Genomic DNA, 16328 nt, shown 5'->3' with positions numbered 1-16328 from the left:
CGATTATTCAATAGTGTACTAGAAATGTTGTCTTTTGCAATAAGAAAAAGAAATTACAGGAATTAGAATAGGTAAAGAGAAGATAAAACTATCACTCTTTGCATACAATACAATAATATACTTAGAGAATTCTAGAAAACCATCCAAAAACCTATTTGAAACAATTAACAACTTTAGCAAAAATGCAGGAAATAAAATAAACCCACACAAGTCATCAGCATTTCTATATATTATTAACAAACCCCAATAGCAAGAGATAGAAAGAGATATTCCATTTAAAATAATGTAAACAAAATAAAATATTTGGGTGTCTACCTGTCAAGGCAAATCCAGGAACTTTATGAATACAATTACAAAAACACTTCTCATAAAAACAAAATCAGATCTAAACAATTGAAAAAAATATCAATTGTTCATGGGTAAGTCAAGCTAACATTATAAAAATGACAATTCTACCTAAGTTGGTCTACTTGTTCAGTGTAATACCAATCAAAATGCCAAAAAATTATTTTATAGAGCTAGAAAAATATTTTTAAAAATAACAATTCATCTAGAAGAACAAAATGTCAAGAGTATCAAGGGAATTAATGAAAAAAATGCAAAGGATGGTGCCCTATAAGTATGGGATCTAAAACTATATTATAAAGCAGTAATCAAAACCATTTGTTACTAAGAAATAGAATAGTGATAAGTGGAATAGATTAGATACAATAAACATAATAATCATTGACTATAGTAATCTAGTATTTTATAAATCCCCAAACTCCAGCTTCTGGGATAAGAACTCAATATTTTCCAAAAATTGCTGGGGAAAATGGAAAATAATATGTCAGAAACTTGGTATAGAACTACATCTTACACACCCTTTCAAAATAAGGTCAAAATGGATACATGATTTGGGCATAAAGGGTAATATTATAAGCAAATTACCTATCAGATCTTTGGAGAAGAGAGGAATTTATGACCAAAGAAGAACCAGAGAACATAATGAAATGCAAAATAGACAACATTGATCATATTAAATTAAAAAGGTTTTGCACAAACAAAATTAATACAAACAAGATTAAAAAGGAAGTACAAAGCTGGGAAAAAATTTTTTTACAGCCAGTGTTTCTGATAGTTATCATTTCTAAAATATGTAAAGAACTGTGTAAAATTTATAAAAATACAAGTCATTTCCAATTGATAAATGGTCAAAGGATATGAACCAACAATTTTCAGAAACAAAATTAAAGCCATATGAAAAAATGCTCTAAATCACTATTGATTAGAGAAATGAAAATTAAAACAACTCTGAGGTATCACCTCACATCACTCAGATTGCCCAAGATGACAAGAAAAGACAATGATAAATATTGAAGGGGATATGGGAAAACATATGTTAATGTATTGTTGGTGGAGTTCTGAAATGATGCAATCATTCTGGAGACCAATATGGAATTATGCCCGAAGAGTTATAAAACTGTACATAGCCAAAACCGAGTTAGTATCCTAAGAAAATCATAAAGGAGGAAAAAGGATCCACAAGTGCAAAAAATGTTTTTAGCAGCTCTATTTTGTAGGAGCAAAAAAAATTGAAAAATGAGTAGATACCCATCAATTGGGGATTGACTGAATAAGTTGTGCTATATAAAGGTAATGGATTATTATTGTTCTATAAAAATGATGAACAAGCTGATTTTAAAAAGGCCTGGAAAGATTTACATGAACCAATGCTGAGTGAAACAAGCAGAATCAGAATATAGTGTACATAGTAATAGCAAAATTATATGATGATCAACTATGAAAGACTCGGTTCTTCTCAGCAGTTCAGTGTTCCAAGGCAATCATAATAAACTTTGGATAGAAAATGCCATCTGCATCCTGAAAAAGAACACATGCTATGTTCACCTCTTTTTTCTGTTTTTGTCTCTCCTGTGATTTTCCCCTTTTGTTCTGATTTTTCTCTCCCAACATGATTAATAAGAAATGTATATTTTTAAAGTTAATGTACATGTATAATCAGAAAAATTAAAACAATAATAAAGAAAAAACTGCCATTATTTTGTGTCAAAGCAGTACTCAAGAAAAAATGGGCACCATGCTCAGGTGCAGCTCTCCTTAATCACCTCAAATAAGCAACAAATAAAGCAACCTAAAATTGCAACGAAAAAAAACAGAGGAAAAGGGGATCTTTGCAGGGGGGAAAAAGCACCTGCAGAAAACTAAAAAACAAAACAAAACAAAAATACTAAAAAAAATGAACAAGCAAAATAAAGACCCCAATAAAATAAATAAAATATTATGGATTAAAAGATAGAACAATAAAGGCTCCAAAAGGATAGAATGATACAGAAGTATTATAAGAATACAGCCAGAAGCAATTAAATAACCAACAAACACCTACTTGGTGCTTAATAAATAAAAAGCAGTATGGTGTCATGAACAGAGAACTGGCTTTGAAGGCAGTAAAAATTCAGTTCCAATCCTACTTTTGATATATGTTGTCTCTCTGGTCTTGGGCAAGTATCTTAACCTCTCTGTTCTCTAGGCAATTCTCAAAAAATATAAATTGCTACTCTGTGTTGGTAAAAGGACTTTTCTCACATGGGAGTTTCCTGTATCAATTAAATCACTGGTTTAGAAATTTTCCCTTTTCCTATCCTTATCCTTGCAATGTGTTAGATGTTGAGGATATGAATCCAAAAATGGAAAAAAATCTCTACTCTCAAAGAGATCACATTCCATCACTGAGAATAATGAATTCATATTCAAGTCTTACTGTTATTCAGACAGGTCCAGCTAAATTTCTCCTGCAGGTATAAGGAAGCAATTTAAATCTTCACTAAAAATTGTGCCTTTCTAAAAACTGGAAATTTAAGGAATGTCCACCAATTGGAAAATGGCTGAATAAATTGTGGTATATGAATGTTATGGAATATTATTGTTCTGTAAGAAATGACCAGCAGGATGAATACAGAGAGGCTTGGAGAGACTTAAATGAACTGATGCTAAGTGAAATGAACAGAACCAGGAGATCATTATACACTTCAACAATGTTCAATTCTGATGATCATTGCTCTCTTCAACAATGAGAGGATGCAAATCAGTTCCAATTGATCTGTAATAAACAGAGCCATCTAAATCAGAGAAAGAACACTGGGAAATGAGCATGGACCACAGCATAACATTTCCACTCTCTCTGTTAATGTTTGCTTGCATTTTTGTTTTTTTCTTCTCAGGTTATTTGTACCTTCTTTCTAAATCTTTCTAAATCCGACCTTTCCTGTGCAACAAGATAACTGTGTAAATATGTATACATTTATTGGATTTAACATATACTTTAACATATTTAACATGTATGGGACTATCTGCCATCTAAGGGAGGTGGTGGGAAGAAGAAGAGAAAAAGTTGGAACAGAAGATTTTGCAAGGGTCAATGTTGAAAAATTACATGTGTTTTGTATATAAAAAGCTATAATAAAAAATAAAATTTTAAAAATGTGCCTTTTCACTTTTCTTAACCTTAAGTTGAAAGAAATGTACAATTTAGAGGACTGGGTAGGATGAAGGAATATCAATAGAAGCTTGAACTTATCTGGATTAGGAAGGTGGAAAGAGCCAAGCAGTTAAAAAAAGGGAAACAGAACTAGGTAACAGGAGAGTCACAGGGTTGCTTTGAGGTTGCAAAAAACCTAATTCAACTGCCCACTTTTGTCACAGCAGACTAGAGGTCTTCACTGAGAAGTTAGAAAGTTCTTCAGACTTTTCTCTTTCTTATTTCTCTACCACTGTTTCTTATAAGGCATTCCTTTATGATATTTTAATGTTCTAAGATATTCCCTTATGTTGACTGTTCTATTTCCACATAAAATTGTGATCAACCAGGAATAGTATGTCTGGTTGTATTTTATTATTTAGTCAGTTAGTTTTTGCTTCCAGAAAGTATAAATCTAATTTATGATGTGTCTCAGGGCTGAAACATAAGGATCAAAATATTTTTAAAACAAGCTCATGGACCCCAAGGTAAGACCTAGCAGTATGCTGAACATAGAATGCTCTTAAGAAATGCTTAATGCTGAACTGAAGAGTTTTATTACACAGTCTTGATAACTTAAAATGTATATTTCATTTGTTCCTTTGCCTAAAAAAGAATGTAGCCTATGAATTCCTTGAGGGAAAAGTCACTTTCATTTTTAATTCTGTATCCCTAGTGATAAGAACAGTGCTTGGCACATATAATGCACCTAATCCATATTTGTTGAATTTATGAATAGAAGTAGATTATGTCTATTAGGGGTTCTTAATTTTTTTATAGCAGTCTAGTAAAATATATGGAAACCCTAATAGTAATATTTAAAATACATAAATTAAAGTGCATAAGATCACAAAGGAAAATCAATGATATATATAATATATATAATTATAACATAATTATTTGTAATGGCATCATCATTCTATGTAATAATTATTATATATTAATAACATAGGCATTTATATTACATTATATAATTATGTTTTATATAGTAATAATCATTACATAATTATATATACTTTATATTTAATATATAATTATATTTATATGCTATGTAATTATAGTATGTATATTTATGACAAAATAATAATCATATGATATATAATTATATCAGAAATATAATTTTATATATATTTGAAAATTCAGAGACCCCCATGTTAAGAACCTGTGCCATAGATCAATATATAAATAGGGACAAAAGCCCTATAGCAGGTGGAGCTGTAGGAAACATGCCACCAGAGAGAAGGAAGAGGAGTTCTAGACATTGTAGGGGGAATGCTTTCTAGTTGTTAATGGAGATAGTGCAATTTTTAGGAAGAAGTTTAGCAAACTTCTCCTATGGGTCACCTTTATAGCCACAATAGATAGACTCTCAGGAAACAATGTGGCTAAAGAAACAGAGTGTGAATTTTTGTTTTTACTATAGTCCGGCCTTCTAACAGTCAGTGAACTGGCCCTCTATTTTAAAAGTTTGAGGACCACTGGGCTAAAGGTTTGGGTATTCTGCCATCTGGTGGACATCATATACATTACCCTTTCTCACTGATTAAAGTCTAAAGTAATAGGTCAGGAGTTAGTGAGTTCTCTCTGTTTAACTTTCCGTGACCCCATTTTGGGTTTTTCTTAGGAAAGATACTGTAATGGTTTGTCATTTCCTTATCTCAAGTGTTACAAGTGACATGTGTGACACAACCTCCACTATTGGCACAATAGTTGTTATTTATCTCATTCCTTTATTAAACTATATGTTTCTTGGGGATAATAGCTACAACTGAAATAGATCTCAAAAATAATCTATTCCAGAAGCGTGGAAATATTTTTGTGGTCCATAAAATTCCTGAATTGAGCTCAAACCAAATTAAATGTATTTGGGAAATATATGAAAAATCATAAAAAATACATATATGATGTTAATGTACATTTTTCTAAGTCAATATGTACCCACAGGATTCTTATATATCATTTAGTGCCTCCCTTTTTGAGTTGAGGTTGACCCTATTTCTCAAATACAGACCTTTCATTTTACAGTTGAGGAAAATTTCCCCAAAAAGTTTAAGGACTTAATTACGTGCATAAAGGCATTAAGCATGTCTTGAGCTCTATTTGAATCCAAGGTCAGTGATCTCTCTGCAATACTTTTTCTATGATACATTCTTCTATGGTAAGGAATTTTCAGTTACTTTTACAGCATTTTGTTTCCAGTACCTACATATTTTGATGTAAAGCAGAAATTAAGATAGCACAGCCTTGAGAACCCTAAAATTCAGTGCCTATGAATTGTTGTTGTCCTTTGTTTTTGAAAAGGATCAATGACATCACAAAGTGATGTCTTGACTTGTATATGTATAATTTAAGTGAGGCAAAGTTGCAACACTTCCACAATTATAGAAATTCAGTGGTAAGACAAAAGTCAAGATGGCTGGTGATGGTCCAAGATTCAATGGATGCAATGGATGCAATGGATGACCTTGGAGTTTTTAATGTCTGACCAAATTCTAATCACTTACTCACACCTACTTCAGCCACCTTCATGGCCATTGGGACAAATTGTTCTCATCACTCATGTTGCAGTGGGGAGTCTTCACATGTTTGGAAGTAGACATTCTCCTAGTTCACTGAGAGGTGTGATGCCTGTCAGATCTCAGCCAGATTTGGCCCATTTTCTCACACAGTTTTATTGGAGTGTGGCTGGTACATATGCTACACCTTCTTGAAGCTACAGGTGAGAATTGGGTGGCAGATGGATTTACAGATTTGATCTCTAAACCTTTATTAGCCATAGAACTCAGAAGCATTAACTTAGAGGTCTACATACTGAATAAAATTCCTTTTCCAAGAGTTAGAAAATGAGTTGAAAACTATGATAAGGTAGATATAAAAGTTTTGTGAGATTTTATAAGGCAATTATGTGAAAACTTGGATAATATTTTGTTTCTCAGGATACCCTTACAAGAGTGGAAGGACATCCTGAGTAGGAATTGTATCAGAAGGTGGTTCAGGCTGCAGAGGCAGAGCCAGCCCCTCTTTAAGCATGTCTTTTCTATACTGTCACCTGGAATGGTTCCTGCAATGACTGCTCCTATCTCCAGGGATGCTGGGAAATTTTCTTCCTCCACTATACATCTCCTATCCTTGTTGCCATGGCAACTAGCCTAGACTTCTGAGCACTAGCTGACTTCTTTCTCTGTGGCCATGGATGACAGTCTCTGTCCCCTTTCCTTGGGTTCTTCAGTGGCCATAGAAGTGCTGGAGAAGCTCTTTCAAGTCGGTAAGGTAATTTTAAATTCTGTAGAAACATAGATGGATAGTGGAAAAAAGAAGGAGAACTCGCTCCCTCTCCTCCATCCCTCTAGAACACAGCATCTTAAACTGTAGTTTATGGAGTCTCATAACTGAATGTAGGGGTTGTGAAATTATGATTAATTATCAGTAAATTTTTTGTTTATATACCTATCATATATATATATATATATGTATATATATATATATATATACATATATGTTTTTCATATATTCAGAATCATGTGAAAATTCCTCAAAGAAAAAGAGATCATAAGTGAAAAAAAGTTTAAGAAGCCGTGCTTCTTAAGAAAAGCTTGAGTTGGGGGGCAGAGCCAAGATGGCGGAGAAGATACACGCGACTGTGTAAGCTCCTTTCTTCCTTCACAACCAACTAGATTTAATCAGCCTCAGAAATAGCGTTGGACTGATAGAATCCACAAGGACTGGAAGCATTACTTACCAGCTGAAGAGAATCTGGAGTTTCAACAGGAAAGGTCAGCTCCCAGGGGAGGAAGAAGAGAGGCCAGCGCAGGCGGTGGGGTAGTGGCACACTGTGCCGGTCGCGCTGGGGAGGGATCTGGGATCAGAGAATCCACTGAGATAAAAGAATCTGGCACAGGCTGTTAGCTCTTCTCTGCTTATAATACAGCAGTTCAGAAGAGAAATCTAAGCAACTTTAAAATTTAAAACCAGATTGGATCTTCCCGGATCCCGGGGGTGACTCAGCAGATCTCGGCACTGTGGGTGTGGCTGACATAGGCAATCCAGCTTTCACCTCGGGGTAGTTAAGAGATTGAAGAGTGGGCGGGACGGTAACTCATAGTGCCTGGCTCAGCTGGAGGCTGTGGAACGGAAGTCCCAGAGAAGCGGAACCTTTGAACGAGGGACCGCGGTTTCTGGCAGACACTTCCAGTTTGAGCGCAGGGGCTTTTCACTCACCTACTGCAGACATCCACGCCCCACCGGGACGCATAGGCTAGGCTTTGAGTCGCCTTTACTGTTCAGTCTCAAACCTCAGGGAAGCCGCTAAAACACAGCGCCCTCAAAGCACAGCAGTGCTAGTCACCTCTGAGGCACTTCCAGGGAGGGGGTGGGGAACTCTCTCCCAGAGCTCTCTCTTAGCTCAGGTGCAGGGGTCGCTGCATCCATCCAGTCTGGGAGGAAGCTGGTAAAGAGATAAATAAATAATTTCCTACCCCAGGGACAGACCCCAAAAGATTTTTAAAGTATGAGCAAAAAGCCCCAAAAAAACCATAGATTCCTTCTACACAGAGAAAGAGCGGGTATCCAACCCCGAGGAAGTTAACAGCAGAGAGTCAGCAGATAACAACCGAAAGGGGAACGATTCCTGCCCCCCATCACATAACTCTCTCCTTGAAGAGACTATTAAAAAGTTAAGAGAGTTTGAAGAAAAATGGGGAAAGGAAAGAGAAGCTATGAAATTGGAGTTGGAAAAAATAAAGAATTCACAGGAGATGCAGGGAAACAAAATTAGTGAATTAGAAAAGGTAAAAAAATCACAGGAAAGTAGGATTTCTGAATTGGAGAAGATAAAAAAGTCCCAAGAAAATAGGATTTCTGAATTGGAAAAAGAAAATAATTCTCAAAAAAAAAAAAATTAGGGAAATGGAAAAAAATTCAATAGAGCAAAATAACTCATTTAAAAATGAAATTGGGCATTTACAAAAAGAACTAAAAACTGTGAATGAAGAAAATAACTCCTTAAAAGTCAGGATGGAACAAATAGAAATGAATGATTCATTGAGAACCCAAGAATCAGTCAAACAAAACAAAAAAAAAATGAAAAGCTGGAGAATAATGTCAAATACTTACTGGGAAAATCTATAGACCTGGAAAATAGATCTAGGAGAGATAATCTGCGGATCATTGGACTTCCCGAAAACTATGACCAAAAAAAGAGCCTAGATTCTATTTTACAGGAAATTATCAAAGAGAACTGTCCAGAGATAATAGAAACAGAGGGGAAAGTAGATGTTGAAAAAACTCATCGAACTCCTTCTGAAATAGACCCTAAAAAAAGAACACCACGGAATATTGTGGCTAAGCTGCAGAATTACCACACAAAGGAGAAAATCCTGCAAGCAGCTAGAAAAAAACAATTTAAATACCAAGGTGCCACAATAAGGGTCACACAAGATCTGGCTGCCTCCACATTAAAAGATAGAAGGGCCTGATATTCCAAAAGGCAAAAGATCAAGGATTGCAACCAAGAATAAACTACCCAGCTAAGTTTAGCATCTTTTTCCATGGAAGAAAATGGCCATTCAATGAAATAGAGGAATTCCATGTTTCTAAGAAAAAAAACCAGACTTAAACAAAAAATTTGATCTACATCCATAAGACTGAAGAGAAACAGAAAAAGGTACACAGAACCCTTGAGAACTATATCTCTGTTGTGGGTATATAGAAAGTACGCATGGATAATTTGATTTTACTGATATAAAAGAAAAAAAAAGGAGGGGGTGTAGTAAAGGGAAGGGGGTAGTATCAGAAAAAGGGGAGGGAGTGATGAAAAGAGGGAAACTACATCCCAGGAAGAGGCATAGAAAATACACCATATCTGAGGGAATTTAGAGAGGGGGAGAATCATTGTGTAAATCTTACTCTCATCAGAAGAGGCTCAAAGAGTAAATAATAGTCATATTTGTTTTTCAGAGAATTCTCTCTCACCTCATTAAAAGGGGGGAGAGGAAAAGGGAAAAGGAAAAGGAGAATAAAGGAAGGGACGTGGAGGGAGGGGGGAGGGATACTAAAAAAAAAAGGGAGGGCTGCGCGTCACAAGGGGGGTCTATAAATTAAATATTGGGGAAGGGGTTCAGGGGGGTCAAGGGAAAAAGCATAATCTGGGGATAATATGATGGCAGGAAATACAGAATTAGTAATTTTAACTGTAAATGTGAATGGGATGAACACTCCCAACAAAAGCAGATGGATAGCAGACTGGATCAAAAATCAGAACCCTACAATATGTTGTTTACAGGAAACACACTTAAAGCAGGGAGATACATATAGAGTAAAGGTAAAAGGTTGGAGCAGAATCTATTTGCTTCAGGTAAAGCCAAAAAAGCAGGGGTTGCCATCCTTATCTCAGATCAAGCAAAAGCAGAAGTTGATCTAATTAAAAGAGATAAGGAAGGAAACTATATCCTGCTGAAAGGTAGCATAAATAATGAAGCCATATCAATACTAAACATATATGCACCAAGTGGTATAGCATCTAACTTTCTAAAGGAAAAGTTAAGAGAGTTGCAAGAAGAAATAGACAGTAAAACTATAATAGTGGGACATCTCAACCTTGCACTCTCAGATATAGACAAATCAAACCACAAAACAAACAAGAAAGAAATTAAAAAAGTAAATAGAACATTAGAAAAACTAGGTATGATAGACCTTTGGAGAAAACTGAATGGCAATAGAAAGGAATATACTTTCTTCTCAGCAGTTCATGGATCCTATACAAAAATTGACCATATATTAGGACATAAAGATCTCAAAATTAAATGTAGGAAGGCAGAAATAATAAATGCCTTCTTCTCAGACCACAATGCAATAAAAGCTACATTCAGTAAAAAGTTAGGGATAAATAGACCAAAAAGTAATTGGAAACTGAATAATCTCATCTTAAAGAATGACTGGATGAAAGAGCAAATTATAGAAACAATTAATAATTTCACCCAAGATAATGACAATGATGAGACATCATACCAAAATCTGTGGGATGCAGCTAAAGCAGTAATAAGGGGAAATTTTATATCTTTAGAGGCTTATTTGAAGAAAATAGAGAAAGAGAAGATTAACGAATTGGGCTTTCAACTTAAAAGGCTAGAAAAAGACCAAATTAAAAACCCCCAACCAAAAATTAAACTTGAAATACAAAAATTAAAAGGAGAAATCAATAATATTGAAAGTAAAAAAAAACTATTGAATTAATAAATAAAACCAAGAGTTGGTTTTATGAAAAAGACAATAAAATAAATAAACCTTTGGTAAATCTGATCAGAAAAAAGAAAGAGGAAAATCAAATTGTTAGTCTTACAAATGAAAAGGGGGATCTTTCCACCAATGAAGAGGAAATTAGAGAAATAATGAGTTACTTTGCCCAACTTTATGCCAATAAATTTGATAACTTAAGTGAAATGGATGACTTCCTCCAAAAATATAGGCTTCCTAGATTAACAGAGGAGGAAATAAATTGCTTAAATAGTCCCATTTCAGAAAAAGAAATAGAGCAAGCTATATTAATCAACTTCCCAGGAAAAAATCCCCTGGACCAGATGGATTTACATGTGAATCCTGACAAACATTTAAAGAACAATTAGCCCCAATGCTATATAAACTATTTGAAAAAATAGGGAATGAAGGAGTCCTACCAAATTCCTTTTATGACACAGACATGGTACTGATACCTAAACCAGGTCGATCGAAAACTGAGAAAGAAAATTATAGACCAATTTCCTTAATGAATATTGATGCTAAAATCTTAAATAAGATATTAGCAAAAAGACTTCAGAAAATCATCCCCAGGATAATACACTATGACCAAGTGGGATTTATACCAGGAATGCAGGGCTGGTTTAATATTAGGAAAACTATTAGTATAATTGACCATATTAATAATCAAATTAATAAAAACCATATGATCATCTCAATAGATGCAGAAAAAGTATTTGACAAAATCCAACATCCATTCCTACTAAAAACTCTTGAGAGTATAGGAATAAATGGATTATTCCTTAGAATAATCAGGAGCATATATTTAAGACCGTCAGTAAGCATAATATGCAATAGAAATAAATTGCAACCTTTCCCAGTAAGATCAAGAGTGAAACAAGGTTGCCCACTATCACCATTACTATTCAATATAGTACTAGAAACTGCTAGCCTTGGCAATAAGAGCCGAGAAAGAGATTCAAGGAATTAGAGTAGGAAATGAGGAAATCAAACTATCACTCTTTGCAGATGACATGATGGTATACTTAGAGAACCCCAAAGACTCTGCTAAAAAGCTATTAGAAATAATTCAGAATTTTAGCAAAGTGGCAGGATACAAAATAAATCCACATAAATCCTCAGCATTCTTATATATCACCAACAAAATGCAACAGCAAGAGATACAAAGAGAAATTCCATTCTAAGCAAATGTTGAAAGTATAAAGTATTTGGGAATCCATCTACCAAAGAATAGTCAGGAATTATATGAGAAAAATTACAAAACACTTGCCACAAAAATAAAGTCAGATTTAAATAATTGGAAAGACATTCAGTGCTCTTGGATAGGCCAAGCGAATATAATAAAGATGACAATACTCCCCAAACTAAACTATTTATTTAGTGCTATACCAATCAGACTCCCAAGAAATTATTTTAATGACCTAGAAAAAAATAACAACAAAATTCATATGGAAGAATAAAAGGTCGAGAATTGCAAGGGAACTAATGAAAAAAAAAGCCAGAGGAAGGTGGTCTAAGTGTACCTGATCTAAAGCTATGTTATATAGCAGCAGTCACCAAAACCATTTGGTATTGGCTAAGAAATAGAACGGTAGATCAATGGAACAGATTAGATACAAAGGGCAAAAAGGGTACATCTATAGCAATCTAATTTTTGACAAACCCAAAGATACCAACATTAGGGACAAAAATTCATTATTCGGAAGAAACTGTTGGGAAAACTGGAAATTAGTATGGCAGAAATTAGATATGGATCCACACTTAACATCATATACCAAGATAAGATCAAAATGGGTCTATGATTTAGGCATAAAGAATGAGATCATAAATAGATTAGAGGATCAGAAAATAGTCTACCTCTCAGACCTGTGGAGGAGGAAGGAATTTATGACCAGAGGAGAATTAGAGATCATTATTGATCACAAAATAGAAGATTTTGATTACATCAAACTAAAAAGTTTCTGTACAAACAATACTAATGCAAACAAGATTAGAAGGGAAGTAACAAATTGGGAAAATATTTTTAAAAGGAAAGGTTCTGACAAAGGTCTCGTTTCCAAAATATATAGAGAACTGACCCTGATTTATAGGAAACCAAACCATTCTCCAATTGATAAATGGTCAAGGGATATGAACAGACAATTCTCAGATGATGAAATTGAAACTATTTCCACTCATATGAAAGAGTGTTCCAAATCACTACTGATCAGAGAAATGCAAATTAAGACAACTCTGAGATACCACTACACACCTGTCAGATTGGCTAAGATGACAGGAACAAATAATGATGAATGTTGGAGGGGATGTGGGAAAACTGGGACACTGATACATTGTTGGTGGAGTTGTGAAACAATCCAGCCATTCTGGAGAGCAATTTGGAACTATGCCCAAAAAGTTGTCAAACTTTGTATATATACCCTTTGACCCAGCATTGCTGTTATTGGGATTATATCCCAAAGAAATACTAAAGAGTGGAAAGGGACCTGTATGTGCCAAAATGTTTGTGGCAGCTCTTTTTGTTGTAGCTAGAAACTGGAAGATGAATGGATGTCCATCAATTGGAGAATGGTTGGGTAAATTGTGGTATATGAAGGTTATGGAATATTATTGCTCTGTAAGAAATGACCAGCAGGAGGAATACAGAGAGGCTTGGAGGGACTTAAATCAACTGTTGCTGAGTGAAATGAGCAGAACCAGAAGATCACTATACACTTCAACAACAATACTGTATGAGGATGTATTCTGATGGAAGTGGAAATCTTCAACATAAAGAAGATCCAACTCACTTCCAGTTGATCAATGATGGACAGAAATAACTATACCCAGAGAAAGAATACTAGGAAGCGAATGTAAATTGTTAGCACTACTGTCTATCTACCCAGGTTACTTATACCTTCGGAAGCTAATAATTAATGTGCAACAAGAAAATGGTATTTACACACATATATTGTATCTAGGTTATATTGTAACACATGTAAAATGTATGGGATTACCTGCCATGGGGGGGAGGAAGTGGAGGGAGGGAGGGGATAATTTGGAAAAATGAATAAAAAAAAATAAAAATAAATAAATAAAAACACAGATTGCAATCTTTTAATTGTAGAACTTTAATATTGAGCTCAATTTCTGGCAAAATTCTAGAATATCTTAAAAGCATTTTTGTAAGCATTTGCAAAAATGAAGTTTTTATTGCTAAGAACTTACATAAATTCATGAAATGCTAAAAAAAATAAAAAAATTAAAAATTTAAAAAAAAAAAAAAAGAAAAGCTTGAGTTTAAGAACTGGAAATGACTTTTGAAGTTCCTGATTCCATCTCTCTTTTTTTTTTTTTTTACAAAGAAGAAAATCAAGATTCAGAAAGAATAAATGCTCTGCCCAAAGTCACACAATATAAAATGCACTGAAACAGTATTTGAATTCAGGATGTTTTTGGTTCTAAACCCATAGGACTCTTGCTATATTACACCTGCTGCCTCCTCTTCAGTGCCCCTGAGTAATAGAGAAAGTTGTCCATATCCCCAGGACTCTGTCCTAGGACTTGATTCTCCTTTCATCCTATTTCACTTGATCTTATCACTTTCCATGGTTATCTTCTATAACCAGATGATTCTCAGTTCTCCTTTCTAGTCCTGATCTCTTTCCTATCGCCTAAACTTCATGATAGATAAAATTGAATGCCCTGAAGATATTTTGGACTCAACATATTCAAGACTGAACTTATTATCTTATACCCCAGTCCTCTTCCTGTCCACACTTCACTTTTATTGAAGGCAACAAGATTCTCCCATCCGCCCCTGCTAACAACCTCGGTGTAAAGCTTGACTCCTTCCTTTCTCTATTCCCCACATCCAATCAGTGTTGGAATCTTGTTTCCATCTCCATAAAATTACCTGTTTATAAACCCTTTTCTCAACTGATGCTGAAACCACTTTGGTATAGGCTCTTATCACCTCTAGTCTGTACCATTGCAATAGTCAGCTAGTTGCTTAGTCTCCTTGCCTTTCTTCTCCCCACTTGTCTTTCCTTCACTTAGCTATTAAATTAATCTTTTTAAATTTTGCATCTGAGGGCAATGAGATGGCACAGTGGACAGAGTACATGACTTGGAGCCAGGAAGAGCTGAATTCACATCTAACCTCAGACACTTACTAGCTATGTGATTTGGGCAAATCACTTTACCCTGTCTGCCTTAGTTCCCTCATCTGTAAAATGAGCTGGAGAAAGAAGTGTCAAACCCCTTCATATCTTTGCTAAGAAACCCCAAATGGGACAACAAGGAGTCAGCTATGACTGAAATGAGTGAACAACAACAACAAAAAAGCTCATACCTGATCTTGTCATTTTACCCCACCCCCTTCAATACTTCTAGTAGGTCCCTATTATTAATATAATCAAATATAAAACCCCCAATTGGGCAATCAAATTTATTTGATCAGAATAGCCCTTATACCTTCCCACTCTTCTTATACCTTTCTCTTCTGTCCTTCACATACTCTGAAAATCAGTGAAAATGGCTTCCTTCCTCTTCACTGCCCAATTCACTCCATCTCCAGACTCCAATTTTCATTGGCCTGGAATGTTCTCCCTCTGCAGCTGCTTCTTGACTTCCCTAGCTTTCTTCAAGCCTTACCTAAAATCCAATCCTCTACAAGAAGCTTTTTCTTATTCCTCTCAATACCATGCTTTATCTGTATGAATTATCTTCAATTTATTTGCACATAGCTTGTTTTTATACAGTTGTCTTCATACTATCTCCCTTTGCCCTCATCCTCTAAACTCATTGGATTGGAGAACTCCTTGAGAGCAAGGACTGATTTTGGGGGGGGTTGTTTTTAATTCTTTTTTGTATTTTGTACTTTTTTTGTGTGTTTGATGTTGTGCCGGGAATATAGTAGGCAAATATATAAATGCTTATTGACTGACAAACTGATTAGTAAAATAACATTTAAAAAGTATTTAGTGTTTATTATATACTAGTCACTGGGGGATACAAAGACAAAAATTAAGATATCCCCTGTCGCTTCCGGCCAAGATGGCGGCATGGAGGCAGACAGCTGCTTGAGCTCCTTGTTTTCTCTCAGAACTTACTTCATGACAAGCCTCTGACTTAATGCTTGACCCAGAAAGAAATCCACAAATTATCACCAAGAGAAGACATCCTTGAAAGTCGCCAGAAAAGGTCTGTGTTTGCTCGGGGGAGGGTCAATCAGACTCGGTGCAGACTGAGGGCAGACAGCCAGAGCAAGACAGGCAGCTCGCACAGCTCAGACCGGAGGGGGAGGGGTGTGATCTCTGCCGTTTCTGTGAAAGGGCTTTTGCCCCAGTGTGGATGCTCCGTCTTGGCAGCAAGCCAGGAGCGGTGGAGTGGGTGTAAACACCGGAGGTGAAGATTAAAACCCCAGAAAGCCAGCGTCTCTCAGAGCCCGGCCACCCCCAACCCCCACCTGGACTGACTCGGTGCGTTCTTGGAGCCTTAGAGCGCAGACTCAGTACAGTCATTGCTGTTCTGTTAGTGGCTCTCTGCTGCCCTACCCCCAGTCTGTAGAGGAAGCCCAACC

The 16328-nt window shown here is 35.5% G+C and overlaps 1 protein-coding gene across 2 annotated transcripts in view; it reads left to right on the top strand.

Annotated features, from left to right (window-relative positions):
* The first annotated feature begins 6665 nt into the window (after positions 1-6665).
* CCDC175 (coiled-coil domain containing 175) overlaps positions 6666-16328 on the top strand; it is a 113818-nt gene continuing 104155 nt past the window's right edge. For both annotated transcript variants that reach the window (XM_074290252.1, XM_074290253.1), the window contains exon 1: positions 6666-6782. In XM_074290252.1, coding sequence (XP_074146353.1) covers positions 6707-6782 — 76 coding nt within the window. In that variant the 5' untranslated portion in view covers positions 6666-6706. The remainder of the gene's footprint in view (positions 6783-16328) is intronic.

The sequence above is a fragment of the Sminthopsis crassicaudata genome, chromosome 2 (assembly GCF_048593235.1).
Source record: "Sminthopsis crassicaudata isolate SCR6 chromosome 2, ASM4859323v1, whole genome shotgun sequence".
Taxonomy (NCBI): domain Eukaryota; kingdom Metazoa; phylum Chordata; class Mammalia; order Dasyuromorphia; family Dasyuridae; genus Sminthopsis; species Sminthopsis crassicaudata.
Note: the sequence above shows the minus strand (reverse complement) of the source record. Positions and strands in the feature narration are given on the sequence as shown.